Source organism: Pipistrellus hanaki (genome assembly GCF_964339955.1).
Source record: "Pipistrellus hanaki genome assembly, chromosome: 15".
In the NCBI taxonomy this organism is placed as follows: Eukaryota; Metazoa; Chordata; class Mammalia; order Chiroptera; family Vespertilionidae; genus Pipistrellus; species Pipistrellus hanaki.
The window spans coordinates 36404858-36420143 of NC_140517.1; the positions used below are offsets into that span (position 1 = coordinate 36404858).

Below are 15286 nucleotides of genomic sequence, written 5' to 3' on the forward strand. Positions count from 1 at the left end.
GCCCTTGACCGGAATCGAACCTGGGACCTTTCAGTCCACAGACCAATGCTCTACCACTGAGCCAAACCGGTTTCGGCAGGCATGCACTCTCTTGTGCAGATGGAGAGGCCTCTATCCCACAGCACTAGGGAAGGCAGCGCTCTGTCCCCAGTGGTACCAAGCAGTGGCCGATTCTCATTGGTCCAGCTCAGGTCACACTACATTCCCTAACCTTACCTGGAGCTGGAGGGCAGAACTGAGTGGTCTACAAGTTATGGAGGAGGAATCCTCAGGGGGAAACGGGGGCTTTGACCAGAAAGGGGCAAAAATGGAGGCTGGGTGGGAAAGAGCCACAGATGTCCAGGACAGGAAGGCACTTCTGAGGATAGTGACCATGGGCCAGGCCATGACCACACTCCGTGACCCTCCCCTGTCTCAGCAGCAGTCGCCACAGAAGAGTCTTCAGCGGACGCTGTCTGACGAGAGTCTGTGCAGTGGGCGGCGTGAGCCCAGCTTTGCCAACTCCACTAGCCTGGAGGCAGGCCTGCCCAGCGACGTGCTCTTCACCAGCACCTGCGCCTTCCCCTCCAGCACACTGCCCGCCCGCCGCCAGCACCAGCACTCTCATCCGCCAGGCGGCGGCAGCCCCAGCACCATCCCTGCCCCTGGCAACGGCTTCCCAGAGAAGACATGTGAGCCTGGGCTGGCAGGGGAGTTACCCCATGTTTGGAAAGCAAGAGGGACAGGGCTTGAAGGTCACCTGTAGGTTACCTGGAGGTCAAAGGCAAGAGGTCATTGGAGTCAGCTGAGGGAGGGAACTGGGCTACACATGAACTTCAAGGGGGCCTGATGGGTAGGCATAGTGTCACTCAGGAAGCAAGGGATTATTGGCTAAGACAAGATTTCCAGAGGTTCACCTTGGAACCTGGAGCACCTAAGGATTGGGTTCATCTGACGCCAGAAATAGGAGATCAGTCTTGCCAGGTATAGCTGGCTGGAGCCCTGAATATCAGGGGTTGGCATCAGCTGACCCCCAGCCCGTTACCTGTTCTAGCTTCAAACAGATTACCTAGTGATCATCGCTTTACCTACTGGACTTCCCCAGGTCTGCCTTGGAGGAAGTGAGGGCAGAGGTGTGGCTCATCCGTCCCTCTATTCATCCAGCAAATATTTACTGAGCATCCCCTATCAAAAAGCCTTTGGTCTGCCTTCAGATCCCTTTCTACACCCAAAGGCTCTGAAACTGAAGGGAGGGAGAAGGTAGGACCAGGCTCTCTGGCAGCACAACCCAACACTAATGCATGTGAGGCTCTTGATGGTCCTCGATTACCCCGCTTAGCGGGAAAGATGTTGCTTCGTTGCAGAATACCACCTGCCTCTCTAGGTGCTGCGTCACATGTAACACAGCCTCCCAAGTCCAGGCAGGTCTGGATTCCAGAGGTTGTTTTCCCCAAGGGTTTTGTCTGAAGGACTATGTCCCGTATCAATGATGGAGCCTCTTGTATGCACAGGCTGGATGGAGGAGGCTCTGGGATTTTTTTTTTGAAAGAGTCTGTTTCTCCGCTTAGAAGTCTGTTGACTCCCCACTGCCATAGTGCCTGGATCCATACTCATGTTTGGAAGCCCAAAATCAGCTCTTCCTCACAGTACCCTTCTTGAGATCCTCCAGGCCACCAGACCTTTCCTCCTCAGAGCATTCTACATGTCTGTTCCCTCTGCCTGTCATGCTATTCTCCCAACCCTGTTCTTGAAACTCCTACTTCTCCTAAAGGCTTTGTTCAGTTATTGCTCTTTCCTAGGTGTTTGCCCCAGCCCCAGGCTGGCCCATCTCCCTCGCTTCCTCTCCAGGCACCGGCCCAGCCCCTCATTACCTTCATTCCACTGTGCTGTGGGCCAGGCTCTGCTCTCGGTGCTGGGCACGCAGTGACAAGCACATCAGAGAACATTTCTGCCCCAGTGAGGCTGAGGTTTAGGGGGAATTCCTCAAGCTTCCCTAACCCTCACTCTGCCTCCCTCCTTTGTCTCTCATCCTTACTGCCCGGTCTGCCTCTGGCTGGACCTGGCACACTGTTGGCATTCAACACATACTGAGGAGAAGGTGAGAGAGGGCCAGGGCAGAGGTGGTATGCACAGAGAACAAAGAAAGACAGATGTGAATGCCTCTGACCAGCTCTGCCACATCCTGTCAGTCTCAGCTCAGATGCTGCTGCCTCCAGGATGAGTCAGGCACTCCTCTTGGCCCCCACCTCGGGGTGCTCCCATCCCATTCCTGATCCTTCTGCCATTTGTTTTCCCCATCACAGTCCCATTCACTTTGGTTGTCATGGGAGGATGGGCCTGCTTCCCTCACCGGACTGGAGGCTTCCTAAGAGCAGGCACACAGGTACACCTCTTTGCCCACATGACACCGTTCCCCTTTATCAGGGAGAGCGCCATCTGGCCTCAGCCTGGCCATGGTGTCTAAGTCTCTGCCTCTCCCAAGCCTGCTCAAGAGCCCTTTCCAAGCCATGTCAGAGCTGAGGACACCTCAGGCTTCCCTAATCACGGAGCCTCTCACAGCAGCACCTGCTGATTACTCGCTGGGCAATGGCAGCTGCTGCCCCCACCAGCTCAGCAGTGGAATGCCGGCAGGCTGAAGAGCATGGTGGTTAGGGGCTCAGCTTCCTTCCAGCCTTTGTCACTCCTATCGTCCACTGGGCAGATGCACCTGAGTTTGTGCCAGGTCCCCACTCATAGAAGTAACCTCTCTGTGCCTCAGTTTCCATGATAGCCTTATCAACTCCTCTGCTGCCCAAGCTCCTCCTGAAACTGTAAACTCTACCCTTCCTATCAGCCCTGATCCTGGTTTCCTAGCTGACCTTCAAGTTCAGCCACAAAACCCACATCCCGCAACCACAGCTCCATCACAGGCTCCCCTCTCCTCAGCCCAGCCTTAGTCACCCCCCAACAGAAACTCTCTTCCCTCAGTCCCCCACACTTCAGGGTTTCTTCTGCTCCCAAGGGTCCAGCTGTCAGAACCTCAGAGAAAAATCTTTAGTTTTTTGTCTTTTTTTTTTTTTTTAAGACATTTAAGTCTCCAACGTGATTCTCAAATGACAACCGTAGCTGTTTAAAAAAAAAATGTAAGCAAAAATACTGCCCACCTCACTGTGTTAACCTGAGAATCAAACAGTTAATATTGGAAAATGCTAGCACAATGCCTAGCATATAGTAAACACTGAAAAACAGCTATTAATTGTTTCTGTGATATTCTATCATCTGGAGCAAGTGTTATACTCTGCCATGGGTCAGCTTAACGCCTGAGTACTGGAGAGCAGGGTTAAAGCAGTGTCAACAACAACCTGACCACCAAAGCCATGTGGGCTTGGGCTTGGGCTTGGAGCAGAGTCAGTGTTGGACCACCGGCAAGTGTAACCATGGACAAGGCAACTTCTTGCTTTGAACTTCAGTGTCCCCCTGCACAACACCTGGGTCATAAGGACACCTCCCTCCTGGGTAATTGGAGGTGAAGCTGTGAGATGAGCCCCATGGTGCCCAGCAAGAGGGTGCACTCAGGGAACACAGCAGCCCTGGTTCAACCACTGGCTCTGCCTTGAGTTGCTCCTGACCTCTCTGTGCCTTGCTCTCCTCCTCTGTCCCATCCCCTTTATCACCTCTCTGGCCTCACTTCTCTGGTGCCTCGGTTTCTGTGGTAGTGAAATGGAGCAACAATAGTGCCTACCTCACTGTGTTAACCTGAGAATCAAACAAGTTAATACATAGAAAATGCTACACAATGCCTAGCATGTAATAAATACTGAAAAAAGAGCTATTTCCATTACTCTCTCTCCCCTTTTCCTCTGTCCCAGCCTCAGAGTTCCTTAAACCTACAGGCACATTCCTGCCTGGGGAATTTTTTACTGGCTGTTTCATCTGCCTGGATACTTTTCCCTTCTGTAACTCCTGGCTCAGTCCCTCCTCTCCTTCAGAGCTTTTACAAATGCCATCTTTGTAAGGCCTCCCCTAGTACCCTGTTTAAAATGGTACCCACGGAAATTATCCAACACTCCCACCCCCTTCCCTGCTGGATGTTTTCCACGGCATTTATCATCTAATACAGTGTTTCCCAAACTTTTGACATATGTGTACCCCTTCTATAATTTTCGTAACGCTGAGTACTTCTCGTACTCATGAGAATGTAGAATTAGGCGCAGCTAAGCACGGTGCAGTGCATATCCCCACCAAACTCCGGTGCAACGCGTACCCCCACCAAACTCTTCCCGTACCCCTGGAGGTACAAGTACCACACTTTGGGAAACACTGATTTAATAAATAAGGCATTTATTTAATTATATATAATGTTATAACAATTATATAATGTTCCATAATTATATATAAGGTATAACAATATATTAATTTCTTTGTTTCTCCCACCTCTTTATCTCTGTTCTCCTCACCCAGCCACCATCTCAGCCTCTGAGCTCTCACTGTCTGATGGGCGGGACCGGCCACTTCGACGCCTAGACCCTGGGATGATGCCACTGCCTGACACAGCGGCTGGCCTTGAGTGGTCCAGCCTGGTAAATGCAGCCAAGGCATACGAAGGTAAGTGTCCTCCACCCAACCCCACCAGATCCTACCGCTGCTGTGCCCTAAAAGGATCAACAGAGGGCCTTGGGGTTTTGAAAGGGGACACACTCAGGTTCCAGAATCAGGTGAAACAGAGTTCACATCCTTCCCCAGTCATTGTGCAGTCCTGGCCAAATGTCTTCATCTTTCTGATCCTGTTACCTTATTTGCAGATAAGGAGCATGACTGTTCCCATGACCTGAGACTACAGTGAGGATTACATGAAAGTTATGTAAAATATGTCAGGCACAGAACAAGCCCTCAACAGACAATACTTTATATTATTACTATAGGGCAAAACTATAGCAATCCAAATTGTGTTTAGATTTGCTTTGGCTCAAGTGGCAAAAAATCCAAATTAATGGATTTAAACACGCCTGGTTTTGCACAGGTAAAAATTCTTGGGTGGGCTGGCATGGCACCTGCACAAATGCCTGAGGGCACAAGCTCTTCACCCTCACAGTGAGGCTACTAGGGTTCTGACCATGATGTCCAGCTTTGAGCAGGAGAGAGAAGGACACATGTCCTCGTTTTAAGGGCACTTCCCAGCGCCCCCCACTTCTCCTGTGATTACTTCCATCATCTAGGATGTAACAGTTGGCCATGCCTATTTGCAGGGCAGGCTGTGAAATGAGACCATATGTCCAGCTGAAATTTGGGATATGTTGTTATAGAGAAAGGTTGTGTCGTGTGATACCTATTTTTCTTATTCTCTGAAAGCAAAATATTTCCTGTTGCACACACCAAACAAGTCAGTCCAAGACTAATGATGTGGCAATCAGCTGCTAAAATATCCATTGCTAGTATTAGTAGAAAAGGTGCACCTGCGCATAAGGGAAATGGATGCAACACAATTATAGTAGTCATTAGCGAATGTTGTAGTTCGTTATTAATAACTAGAGGCCCAGTGCATGAAATTCATACACAGGAGGGGGCAGGGGAAGGGTATCCCTTAGCCTAGCCTGCACCCTCTCCAATCTGGGACCCCTCAGGGGATGTCTGGCAGCCAGACATCTCTCTCACAATCCGGGACTGCTGGTTCCTACCACTTGCCTGCCTGATTGCCCCTAACCATTTCTGCCTGCTAGCCTGATCACCCCCTAACCGCTCCCCTGTTAGCCTGATTGACGCCTAACTGCTCCCCTGCTGGCCCAATCACCCCCAATTGCCCTCCTCTGCAGGCCTGGTTGCCTCCACCGGCCCTCCCCTACCAGTCTGGTCACCCCAAACTGTCTTCCTCTGCGGACTTGCTCACCCCAACTGCCCTCCCCTGCGACCTGGTCACCCCCAACCCCTGCAGGCCTGGTTGCCCCCAACTGCCCTCCCCTGCCGGCCATCCTGTGGTGGCCCTCTTTTGATGATGTCATGGCAGTCATCTTGTGACAATGTTGCGTGAGGTTGTCACACAACACCACCTACACTTTTATTATATAGGACTAGAGGCCTGGTGCATGAAATTCATGCACTGGGGTGGGGGGGTGTCTCTCAGCCCAGCCTGCCCCATCTCACAGACTGGGAGCCCTCAGGGGATTTCACAATCTTTATGATGGGGTGGTGGTTAATTTGCATATTACCCTTTTATTAGATTAGATTATATATAGCAGGATATTGTAAAAATTAAGTTAAGAAGTTTTTATTAAAATGTTTCTTACATACTGTTATATTGGCGGGGCTACAAAAATATTCGTTGTGGGCCATGGCCCGTGAATTTGACATGCTTGTTTTAGGCCAAGCTTAGTTGTCCCTCCTCCAAGAAACCCTCCTTGGTATCCCCTCATCTACATCAGTCACCTCCTCTGGTCTCCCATCGCCCTGGCCCCTATGCCTGTACCTGACCTTACTCTGACCTGTCTGAGCCATCGCTATCTAATGATGGGTATGTTTCCCTACTGGGTGGGGAGGCAAGGACCTAATGGCAGTCACTGCTGCGTGCCCAGCACGACCTGGCACAGATCTGCTAAATCAGACCTATATATACACATCCTTCATTTTTCCATGGTTGAGCCAATCCACTCTGGCAGGTGGCTTTAGAAATGCCTCCCTCATTTCTTCTGCCCGTTGCTTCCATCCCATCCTGCAGCCTCCACTGGTCACATGATGAAGGCATTCAGGCCTGGGTTGGGGTGAGAGGGAGAGTGGTTAGAGCAAACGAGGCCCTGCCTCTGGTCTACCTCAGCCTTCCCCTTGAGGATGGCTGCCAAGCAGAACCCCAGTGCTGCTGATGCATGTGACCCTCGGGAGGCCTGGCACGCTCGGGGGTGGGAAGAGTTTCTTAGTGGTGCTCCCTGAAGGTGGGAAGCAGCCAGCACTTCATCATTTCATAAGCAGCATTTCTTCTGGTCTTGTCTGAGGAATGTATTCAAATTCCCACTTACAGCTGAGGAAACTGAGGCTCTGCCAACAAAGGCACCTAGGCAAATTGTGCACTTTCAACATTTGCAGTTTGTTGTATGTCAGGTAAACCTCAAGAAGCTGTTTGTAATGTGGGAAGGAAAGGAGTTATTGGATAATAGAAGCAAAGGACAGGTGGGGAGGAAGCCAGAGGATGTTGAGCATTGTTGGAGCGGGTGATGGGTTCGTGGGAATGCAGTGCTGTTCTCCCTGCTTTGGGGCATGTGTGATGTTGTTCACAGAAGAATATTTTCAAAGAGAAGAGATATTAAGGCCAGGTGATAAGACAGCAGCTATAGGGATGTTATTTAGAGAACAAGGGATTTCAAGATAACGATTAGCCATCCAGTACAAATGTTAAAGTTCTTGAGTATGACTGTGTTGAGAAGATGGAGGAGAGAGTCCTGTTCTTTGGAGAAGTGTAATGAACCACACAGAGGGGAGCACCATGATGTTGGCACTTTACAGTCAATAGTAGGAAGAGCACACAGATGAGTGGGGAGAGGTCAGTGTGGCCAAGTATTACCGGTTGGTGGATCTAAGGGAAGGGTTGTTACTAAGCAGAGAGATGTCCAGCTGACGTGAGCCACCTTGGCGGGTGGCAGTGCATGTCCAGCATGTGCACCTCTGCTCCTGGCCCTGCCTGTCCCCACTGGGCACCGCACAGGCCCACCTCCTGGCCTTCCTGCCACGCTCTGTGGTGCATTGGGGCCCTCGCCAATTCTTGTCATTACAGAAAGATCCCCTAACAGTCCTGTTTAAAATGGCCAGCACTCAGGCCCCACGCAGAGCAAATTTTCTGCCTGGAGTCCCCGTGAATGTTCACTTGCACCAGCAGGCCCTGTGACTTCTGTTCTCTCTTCAGCATATGTGATTTTGCATTTCTGTTTTGCATTTCTTATTGCTTTTGTGATTTCACAGACATTCTTAGAACTGGACTTAACTAGCCTTCATGTACTGTATCACTCAGTACACTCCACTTTTTGCCATTTTTTCCACCATTTATTTGTTGACTAAAACAAGTCATTTATGCTAAGAATGTGCCAGGTTCTGAATTGGGTTATTACTATAATTTAACCTGTCTCTCTCTCCCTTGAACTTTGTCTAAACTGGTCATTTTGGTCTAGGGGTTTGCTCAGAATCACAGTGGGATTTTGTTGTGTCCTTATCTGATTGGATTTTTTGGCAAAAATTCGCCCACATTACCTGTGTGATCTAACAAAGGTGTGGTTGGGAATGTAGTGATGGTTCATGTGTGAGGAGCAGAGGGAAGGTCATCAAGAAAGAGCCGGATCCCCGCTGACCCCTCTTCCTTCTCTCTCCACCAGTGCAAAGAGCCGTGTCACTCTTCTCTCTCAATGACCCAGCTCTGAGCCCGGACATGCCACCTGCACACAGTCCTGTCCACAGCCACCTGAGCCTGGAGAGGGGACCCCCAACCCCCAGGACCACCCCTACCATGAGGTGAGGTTTCCCTGGAGACATCCAGGCAAGTGACAGCCACTGCAGGTTACCCCACCACCCGGTCTGCAGTATCTGGGGAACATCTGCTTCCTCATCTAACACTGTGGAGTGATCCACACACGGGGCCCAGCAGTGACCAAATCAGAGTGGGTCCTATCCTCATGGCTGGTTAGACACACACTATAATCAATGTTCTCACAATTGTTGCACTTCCAACTTTGAAAAATGTGCTAAGTTGTGACCCCCGTTGTCCCCTCTGTCAGCTTCTGGGTCTCCTCCTCTGCATATTCCTAAATTATGCGAATTTTCTCCCTGTCACCTTTCACCTCTTCCCCAGCTGGTCCCTGCTGGGCTGTCTGGGAACTGGGAATGGGGAGGCAGGAACCCTGCCCTCAAGAGCCTTCCTGGGGAAGGGAGGAGACATGGGCCAAGTTGTCACGTTTGCCATCTTGTGTCACGTCTTTGACTGCATTGTCTTGGAAGACGGTAAAACTAAAGAGGGAGACAGAATGAAAATGATGTGTGCAAGTCCATGAGTGTAAAGAGTGCACTGCACATGTGCACAGCCGTCCTCCCCTGGCAGGACTCTATACCACAGTCATGCACTGGACCTGTGAGCGGTACAAGCATTTTTCAGGATAATTTTGATTCTTCTTGTTGGCGTCACACAGTGGCTTCAGGACTCAACCTCCTTCCAAATGTGGCCCCACTAATTACAGGAATGAGGCAGTTACAGGTGGTGCTGCCACAGAAAGAGTAGGAATCGAGTTGATGTAGAACTGGTGGCACCAAGTGGCATCTTGGTGCTCTCCTGATCTCCTCCACCTGCATTCCATCTCCCCCTGCAGAAGATCCAGGACCACAGAGGGAGGGAAGAGTGAGGAGGCCGAATCCTCTCCCCTTCTTGGGCTGAGACCTCTTTGTCTGCTGCAGCTCACCCCCTCCCAGCGCCCTCCAGATAATGTGTATCCCACGTGCCCAGTGGAGCCTTCTACAGAAAGGGGCTGCCCACTGTGCCCCATAGAGGATAGGCAAGCCCAAGACAGGGAAATCTGCACTGAGGAGGAGCCGTAGACTGAGGCCCTGGGTTTGCCTTCTGTCCAGTGGGTAATGTCATGGTGACCTCTGTGTTGGGCCAGAGCCTGTTAGATGGAGACCATGTGCAGTGCAGGGTGGGTGCCCATTGCCAGCGACTATCGTCCTCCTCAGTCCCATTGCTAGTCCTGTCCACTCACAGGCCTCATATGCTCCATGGATGTCTGTGGGATGGATTCTTTGTTTTGTGCTGGTCACACTCGGGCAGAATTTCTCCCTAAGCACATACATGGTCCATCCTCTGGGGAAAGCACACTTCAGGGCAGGCACACACATAGCCTTCAACCTCCACCCACATCTGACTTCCCTCAGACTTGTTCCCCTTGGGGATACCAGCAGGGAGAGGATGCCCCAAGACCTCAGGAGTGAGAGTGGCCTGACCCTGTCTTCTGTCTTTCCAGCGAGGAGCCACCCCTGGATCTGACAGGCAAGGTGTACCAGCTGGAAGTAATGCTGAAACAGCTGCACACGGACCTCCAGAAGGTAAGCCCCACACTCCACTGCCCAGACACTCCGGGGCCAGCAAGGCTGAGGTACCTGTCCCTCCACCCCTGCTATTCTAGGGGAGGCCACCCAGCTTTGAATATAGTCATGAGTAAACAGTAAAAAGTAACTTTACCGAAGGCTGGTGAACACAGAGAAATCATATGTTCTTGAAGAAGGAATAAATTAGTCTAAAATTTTGGGGAGCAAGAAAAGTAACTATGTACCATGTTGACCCACCAATTCCACTTGTGGGAATTTGCCAGCAGGATCTCAAACATGGACACAAAGAGACCTGTGAGCGAAGGTGTTCATACTGCACTGTTGACAGAATAAAAAATGGGAGCCAGGCCCAGCTGGCATGGCTCAGTGGTTGAGCGTTGACCTATGAACTATTTCCCCCCCTAATGGGAAAGTGTAGCCATCCCTGCACAGGTCAGTGCTAATGGACGTGACAGGTTACCCGGCAGCATGTATTCTGCAGCCAGTTAAAATAGTCACAGAAATCTATGTATTTACTAATATACAAAAGAAATCCAATAACCTAAATAACAAACTAAGCAAGCTGCAGAACTGGTTTCTAGAACAACGTTGTACTTGAAATAAATGTTTAACATCCATGGGTCAGAGGACTACATAGAAAGCAGCAGTCTGAATTGTTTATCGTATTTACCTCCAGGGTAGAAAAGTGAGAAGAAATAAGGATGGAGACTTTTACTTGTTGCTTTATATATTTTGAGGTAAAAGACAGCATATACTGTGAGTTTCAAGCACAGAAATCACAGGGGCTCTGGTTCAGCTCCCACCCCAGCACCTCCTGTGACCTTGGACGAATGGCCGCCTCTGGATGTGGATATCCTGGAAGGGTACCCCAGGAGAGGCCATGGAGGCAGCCTTGCGTCCACACCCAGCTCCCCCTTGCTGTGTGGGGCTGGGTTTCCCAACATCCTGGGGTGGCTGAGGGTGAAATGAGGTGATGATAATCACAGTGATGTCTGTCTGACTGTCACCCCACATCCCGCTGTGTTGTGAAAGCTCCACATGTATGACCTTAGTGAAAGCTCTCAGCCACCCCTTTGTAGAGTTGAGGCTCTTGGTCCCAGAGAGATGAGATGACTTGCCCGGGGTTACTCAGCTGTAAACAAGCAGAGCTGGGCTTGGCACCTGGCAGCCCAGCTCTAAAGTACAGCTGAGCCAGGGCTCACAGGGCTCGGGAGCCCTTGGCTAGACCACTCAGCTGATGCCCACACCCCTCCCTGCAGGAGAAGCAGGACAAGGCAGTGCTGCAGTCGGAAGTGGCCAGTCTGCGTCAGAACAACCAGCGGTTGCAGGAGGAGTCACAGGCCGCCAGTGAGCAGCTGCGCAAATTCGCCGAGATCTTCTGCAGGGACAAGAAGGAACTCTGAGGTGGAAGGCTGCCTCACCCCTCCACCTGAGTGTGTGGGGGTTCCTGCTCTCCTCTCTCCCTTAGCTCAGTTCCTGGTTGCAGGTGTGACCAAGATCATCCAGCTAGGACCCCACCACACTCCCCTTAGACACAGAAACCTGAGGGAGGCCTCTCCGGGGCTGTGAGGTAAGGTCTGCTCATGGTCCTCGAGCCCCAGCAGGCCACAGGGCCTCAGGCCTCCCTTGACACTTCTCACCTCTGGTCCCTAGGGCTGCGCCCTGCCCACTCTGCCCCCAAGGGCCCGTCTTTCTGGGCTCCATCCTGTCTCTTTCTAGGATCTAGACATCAACACTATAGGAAGGAAACAGGGAGGGCAGTAGTGAGTTTCTAAACTCCACAGCTCCAGGCGTTCATAAACCAAGTTTCTTCACCACTTACAAGAGTTTGGGCTTGGCTTGTGGCACCCAGCCCCCTGCATGAGAAATCACAGTGTGAAAACAGCCCATTCTGCCCCCACCCTGGAGAGATGAGGGCCCGTGTGGAAACAGGCAAAGGCTCTCCTTCCTGCACTGGCACCGAGAAGCACGGACATCACCCCCTCCCAACCCCGTATTTCAGAAAACATCCAGGAGCACATTCTTAGCGTTTCAATTATTCCTTGGGGATCCCAGGATCGAGAGGGGAAACTCCAACATCCAGAGTCATGTGCTGTGAGGGGGAAACTAGTGCACATTGATAGTCTTTTTCTATCAGCCCCTCAGCCACAGAAGTCATAGTGCCTCAGGCCCTCCACCTTCAATTTGAGCTCCTGCCCCGCCAGGCCCAGCTGCAGAGCTGCCGCAGCCCCACCAGCCCTGGCCCCGCAGCCACAGCCTCTTCCCGGCACCAGGAGCCCCCAGGTCACGGCTGGAGAGAAACAGCCTCCATCTCTCTCTGCTTTCGTTTTCTGTTTGCAAGTCCTTCGGCCCACCTTGCAGCCCCCACAGCAGTGGAGACTAGGCCACCCTCACTGTGCTCCCCGGGAGCCTTTGCTGTGGGAACCCCCATGAGACGCTGGTCCTTCAGTCCTCCAAAGGCAGTGAGGGGCAGCTTGCCATGCAGCGAGCTGGTGTGACACTACACTGTTCACCCAGAAAACAGTTTCTTTTTTTTTCCTTTAAAAACAAATATTATTTTATTTTATTTTTTCATGTAGAGTTGTGCCAGAACAAGCCTATATGGCCACAATCTGTGGATTCCCCCAACCTCAAGCTGAGGATGGAAGCCAGTTCCCTGTGGCTAGTGCTCAGCAGGAAGACTCAGAGGGACAAAGTCAGGGTGGGCAGGCCCATGTCTTTCCTTTTCAGGAAGCACCAGACCAGGGGAGAGGCGTGGGCCTGGCTCAGAGCTGCAGCTCCAGGCTGGGAGCCAGCACCAGGCGACCCAGTCCTTGTCCAGAGACCTCACCGCCTTCTCTTTGGGACCAGAAATCTCAGGGAAGGGGGTGCTGGGACACAGGCATTCAGGAAGCCGGAGAAAAAGGCACCGATCATGTCCCCCTGCAGTCAGCCCCTGGCCCCTGGCAGCCTGTGACAAAGCCTGCACATTCGCCACCTCCACGTCCTCACCTGGGCTGTGGCGTGAGAGAACCTGCCGGGTCCCCTCCCTGGCCAACTACTGTGATGTCTCCACTCCCCTTCCCAGACCCCCTTTTTGGACGGGTTTTCCAAGACCTCCCCATCCCCTTTCTTCAGTCCCTAGCCTGGAGCCCGTGCCTCCCCCACCCCTTGCTTTTGTCACCTCATCTTCAGATCATTCTAATCATTTTGGGGACCTAATCGGACCTAATCATGAACATTGACAAGTATAAACTATGATTTTTGGTTTTTCTGTTATTTTTTAAGGATCTCTGCAAAACAAATCTATTTAATTTGAAGCTGGTGTTCTATCTCATGGGTAAGATAGAAGCATGATTTGGTTTGGGGTTTTTTGTATGATTTGTTTCATTTGGATTTTTTATTCTTGTCTTTTTTTCTATCCCTGTCTTGAGATTTTCTGGCATGTTTCTGGAGGTTTCAAAGGAAATAAATATTTCATAGAAATAGTTTGTGTGTTCACTAGCTGGGCAGCTGCCTGGAGTCACTGATGAGAGGTGGTCTAGCATCAGCCCCCTGTGTTCCCCTTGTCCCAAACAGTCACCGTGCGCGCGCACACACTTCCCTACGTACCAGGGGACACCAACTTGGCATACATTTTTTTCCCTGAAGCCCAAATGACAGAAATCCACCACTCAGAACATAAAAGTCCTTCTTACATTAAAAAGGAGATTCTACCTCAAAAGTCACTACCACTAGTAAATGCCTGAAAGCAAGGCCCAGCCCACAAAGTTGTGTTAGTTTTAGAATTAGTGGGCAACTTTTAAAAATCGAGATTGAACAAAAGGAAAGCCAGATTTCCAGCTTGGTAAATCTGTCCTTTACAGTAACACTCAGAACTGAGGGCCCACCCACGCCTCCTTCGGCTAGGCAGCCCCCCAGGCCCCTCCCCCCAGCTCAGGCTTATTGGCACCCTGTCCACCCATCGTGAGGAGGGTGGTGCCAGGCACAGTGAGTTGAAGGTGTCCAAGAAAGACTGACGCATCCCCTGTGACCTCCCCTGGCCAAGGCCTTTCTCTAGGGACTCCCATCTGGGGAGGGGCCTTGAACTTCGGGCCCTAGATCTGCAGCTGAACTCCCAGTTTGACCCAGTCTGACTCGCAGTCCAAATCTCAAAATTCCATGTGAACATTCCAAAGTCTGGCCTTGATCTGGATCTGAGAGCAGCCCAGCCCTCTTGGTAGAGCTGGCCAGGTGGCTGGCTCTTTCTGGCCCACCTCACCATTTCCCTGTCTCTGACCCAGATCCTTCCCTCACCACACGCAAAAACTTTTTCCTAAACGGGTACATATCCTTTTTCCAGAGGAGGTGGACCAGCTATTTTCACATCTAAAAATCCTAGAGTGTTCCAGACACTCCCTTCCCGGCCCTCCTTGAGGCCCCATCCTCAACCGAGCTCCCTCCCCCCACCAGGGAACACTGGAACAAGCTGTTCTCACATCTTCTCCTGGCGCCTGTGACACACCAACTTCCAACACCCCACAACTCACACACGCACTTGCCAGTCCTCGCTCTCGCCTGAACTATGTCCTGCTTGTCTCTTCCCCATTTGCCCGATTTCAATTTCTGTCTCGTCCTATTTCTCCTATAGGCACCATTTGGAGCCTCCCCTAGTCTCTCCCACCCCACCTCCGGCTTTCTCCTCACTCTCTTTGAATCCCTTCATACCTTTGGCTCTTGCACAATTTTTCTGTTGTCCCATTAAATTCTTTATGTCCTTCCCTCCCACGAAATCTCACTCATATCCCTGTGTCCTTGTCCTGAGACTTTATCTGTCCCTGGGTCCTAACTCTGTATCTCTCTCCCCAACATGCTTCTCTTATTCTTTTTCTCTATTTCATGTGCGCTGGTTCTCTGCCTGCCCTCCTGTCTCTCCCAACATGTCTTTTTATTTTCTAAATCTCCATCTCTTCTCTTCCCCTGTAATTCCTGTGGCTCTCATCTGTATATATATATTTTTGCTTCCCTCTTCTCCTGCTGTCTTTTTTTCTGATTCTCTATAAATTTGTGATTCTCATATCTATGTCTCTCTCCTAATCACTCTTTCCTGGTTCCCTCTCCTCACCCCACCTCACCCAAATCTCAGCCTCTCTCCTAATGTTCCTGTGTCCCTATCTTTCTGTCCCCTGCTCCTTCCCCTCCTCTCTTGGCCCCATACAGGAAGTCCCAAGTGATGTCTAGTACTAGGATGATTGTGCCCCTGGCAACCTGCCCTCTACCCCAGCCCAGGAGGGGCTGACCAGCT

The 15286-nt window shown here is 51.2% G+C and overlaps 1 protein-coding gene across 2 annotated transcripts in view; it reads left to right on the forward strand.

The window, feature by feature from the left end:
* Window positions 1-13498, forward strand: part of SIPA1L3 (signal induced proliferation associated 1 like 3) — a gene marked incomplete at its 5' end in the record, with an annotated part of 149084 nt that extends 135586 nt beyond the window's left edge. For both annotated transcript variants that reach the window (XM_084860829.1, XM_084860830.1), the window contains 5 exons: window positions 422-671; window positions 4420-4563; window positions 8307-8442; window positions 9939-10020; window positions 11283-13498. In XM_084860829.1, the coding sequence (XP_084716955.1) occupies window positions 422-671; window positions 4420-4563; window positions 8307-8442; window positions 9939-10020; window positions 11283-11426 (756 nt within the window). In that variant the 3' untranslated portion in view covers window positions 11427-13498. The remainder of the gene's footprint in view (window positions 1-421; window positions 672-4419; window positions 4564-8306; window positions 8443-9938; window positions 10021-11282) is intronic.
* Window positions 13499-15286: the final 1788 nt, after the last annotated feature.